Source organism: Adiantum capillus-veneris, chromosome 21, assembly GCF_014529385.1.
Source record: "Adiantum capillus-veneris isolate H3 chromosome 21, ASM1452938v2, whole genome shotgun sequence".
In the NCBI taxonomy this organism is placed as follows: domain Eukaryota; kingdom Viridiplantae; phylum Streptophyta; class Polypodiopsida; order Polypodiales; family Pteridaceae; genus Adiantum; species Adiantum capillus-veneris.
In genome coordinates this window covers 118,352,437-118,355,761 of record NC_140951.1, presented here as the reverse complement: position 1 = coordinate 118,355,761, position 3,325 = coordinate 118,352,437, and the positions used below count along the sequence as shown (strand labels likewise).

General features: G+C 42.7%; 1 protein-coding gene across 1 annotated transcript; it reads right to left on the bottom strand.

Moving 5' to 3' along the window:
- Positions 1-928: 928 nt before the first annotated feature.
- Positions 929-1,718, bottom strand: LOC147431611 (uncharacterized). Its single transcript, XM_086494610.1, has one exon. The coding sequence runs from the start codon at positions 1,700-1,702 to the stop codon at positions 1,058-1,060; it is 645 nt and encodes a 214-aa protein (XP_086350736.1). The 5' UTR covers positions 1,703-1,718; the 3' UTR covers positions 929-1,057.
- Positions 1,719-3,325: the final 1,607 nt, after the last annotated feature.

Genomic DNA, 3,325 nt, shown 5'->3' with positions numbered 1-3,325 from the left:
GCGTCATCATAACGTTGCCATTGCTTGTGTACGAAGGCGCCTTGATTCGAATTTTCTCTTCCAAAAAAAAAAAAAAACATAGCAAAATACCCCTCTTATTTGTGGAAATTCCCAAGATACCCTCAAATTTCAAAAATTACCAAAACAACCCAATATTTTGTTATAAATATTTCCCAAAATGCCCTTCCAATTTTCGAAAATTCCCAAAATACCCTGGTTGTGAAATTAAATTTCTCTAAAGATTATAAGAAGACTCACTGCTTATCAATATAAGATGCTAAATCTAGAATTTGAGTCGATTATGTAGGCTTTGGAGATGAATTGCTTCATTATCTTTAGACATAATTGCCTTTTTTTGCGAGATAATTTGTGGCAAATTACATGTTAAGCATGCAAAAACAGATCTCAATTATAAAAAAGGAATAAAGATTTAAAAATCTTGATCAATCCAACCAAAATAGATACAAGGGTATTCTAGAAATTTTTGAAATTTGAGGGGTATTTTGGGAATTTCCACAAATTAGAGGGGTATTTTGGTAATTTTCCCAAAAAAATAATTGTGCGACAGGACAGACGGACGTGGAGCCTGTGTGACAGCATGAGGAGTGGGGTAGGAGTAGCCGAGTAGGAAAAGGATGCAAGGGCTAAGGGCCCAGGGGGGAGGCGAGAAACCTGAAGGCACGCAAAGGGAAGGGGAACATTCCTATGTATTTTATTGAATTTGTTTAAAATTTAAAATATGCAGTATATTGTCCCCATTCCAGAAATAGCACCTGCCGGCAGGGAGAAAGCCGGCCAAAGACGTAGTCAATAAGTTGAGCTAGAGGTCCCTCTAACAGAACAGCTCATTGGCCATTTGTATTTAAGGTGCTATTAGTATCAGGCTTTGCCTGCATCGGTCACAAACTCACAATCGTCTCTGCAACTTTGCAAACTTCTCACATTTATGTAATAGGAGCGAGCGCTGCTTTGCAATATTACAGCGATGGGCTCTCTGCTTGCGCACGCGCTGCTTGTAGTTACTCTAGTGGCCTGCATTCTGCTGCCACATTATGCACTAGCGCTCGCTGGGATCGATGATGCCCTCACGAGCAGCGCCATGGACATTGCATCCTGCAGGACGCGGGCGGCCACCCTGTGCGGGCCCAGCTCCTTCACCTTCTACCTCCACAACATTGCCTACAACCTGGTCGTCGACAACAACGACAACTTCACCTCTGTGTATGGCCTGCCGCCCAATGTGACATGGCCCAACCCCTACTCTTTCGGCACCACCTCCACTTTCGAAGACCCCCTCACCATCGGCCCCTCCAACACCTCGCAGCAGATAGGCATGGCTCGCGGCTTCTGGCAGCTGGACAGCAAGATAGGCTACACGCTCTTCCACATCTTCACCGCCAACATCACCGAAGGCGAGTACAAGGGCACCCTCGACATCTTCGGCCAGATTCGCGAGGCCGACCCCGTGCGCTACATGAGTGTCATCGGCGGCACGGGCGCCTTCCTTGGCGCTCGTGGCCTGGCCACCTGCCTCCTTGTCAGAATCGACCGCACGCTTCCTCCTAATTGGACCCTCTCTTTTGACCTTGACCTCTATTATTAGTCCGACGGCGGCACGTGCGCCTTCCTTGGCGCCCGTGGCCTGGCCACCAATTGAACCCTCACTTTCGACCTCGACCTCTATTGTTAGCCCGATCCTCATTTATTTATTCCTCCTGTAATTTTGCATTTTTAACGTGTCTTCGTCTTATGATCGAGCCTCGAATCTTTATGGGGTTTGTTCTCGCTTTATTAAATGCTCACAACTAGTCTTGCTTGGTGGGCATTGTTGTAGAGCATCTATAGAACGCAAGAGGCTACACCTAAATTGACACTAAGCATCTAGTACTAAACTAAAGTAAACAAGCACAAAGCGCATTGGTGATTTTTTTTTGGGACAAATCTCGTGCAAAACAACAAGCACGTTCGTGAGTGCTACTAGGGACCGCACTCGAACCCATGACCCAAGTCACGACGGTTATGTGCTCAACCAACCAAACTAGCTCTTTTGGACAGCACTCGAACCCATGACCCAAGTCACGACGGTTATGTGCTCAACCAACCAAACTAGCTCTTTTGGACAAGAATTGCATATATCATGATTGATTACCTCTATAGCTATTTGTAAAATGGTCCAATTTCACAGACATTCACGTACTTTTAAAAGACATGTGTGTAAACGATGATCGAAATTGAGAATGCACTAGTGAGGAGAACATGTGGCATTGACCAACTCAAACGATATAGAAAGCATCAACAGACTAAACATTGAAATGCACTACCGACCTGGTAATCGTGTACGGGTGTTGTCTAATTGTGCAAGCCAGAGGACAATGTTTGAATCAAGCTACATCAAAGCAATGTGAATAGTTAAACATTTCATTTTTCAGTTAGGAGGCACAAAGTAAAAATGCTAAATATACAATTCACGTCATGCAAAAGTGCCATACAAAAGTATGGTGGAGAGTTGACAGTATGGTCTCTCCAAAATTTTAAGAAGCGGAAGCCGTGCCTTGCCCCGTAGCAATTATGTGGTGCACCAAGTAAACATATAGGCATAGGGAATTGGATACAGATAACGGACCTTGCAATGTTGTCAAGATGAAGTCGTGCTTCTGCAGTCGAAACGTCCACAATTGTGAATATATGTGCTCTATGTCAGACACAGAACATGAATCAAAAAAAATGAAAAGAGGCATGATATTGATTATGCTTACAGAGAAGCAAAGGTAACTTTATATTGTACGTCATAAACAATGTAGGGTTTATTGTAGTAATCATTTCTCAGTTCATAGGCTCTGGTGCAATCACTACCATAGAGTCGCTCAATCAATAGGCACAAGATAGGTTTAAAGAGAGATTTAAGTTAAAAGAAGCAGAGGTAAATTCATGTTCTACAACATAGACAGTTTAGGTTTTATTATAGTGATGACTTTTTAGTTCATACGCTTCAGCGCAATCACTATAGTAGAATCACTCAATCAGTAGGCTATGGATACTAAGCCGGGGAGCACCTTATTTTGTTGTTTCAACTCTACTATATATATACTGTTCAGATAATAAACTCAAATCGTTTAACATAATAATGTACTAAAATCTATCAAAACTCTATGTTTTGCATAGTACTACATGGCTTCAAGATGCAAGCATAGGTAATTGCATCCGAAGAAATGTCCTCATTTGTATTTGTTGAGAACAGCCTAGAGCTTTCTAGTCCAGTCGCTATTCCAATATCCTATAGTCCAGTGTGTTCCAAGAGATGACATACTAGATAGAAAGATCCTCA

Bases quoted from the DNA above. Each gene is read 5' to 3' on its own strand.
- LOC147431611 (XM_086494610.1), bottom strand. From the start codon at position 1,702: ATGAGGATCGGGCTAACAATAGAGGTCGAGGTCGAAAGTGAGGGTTCA.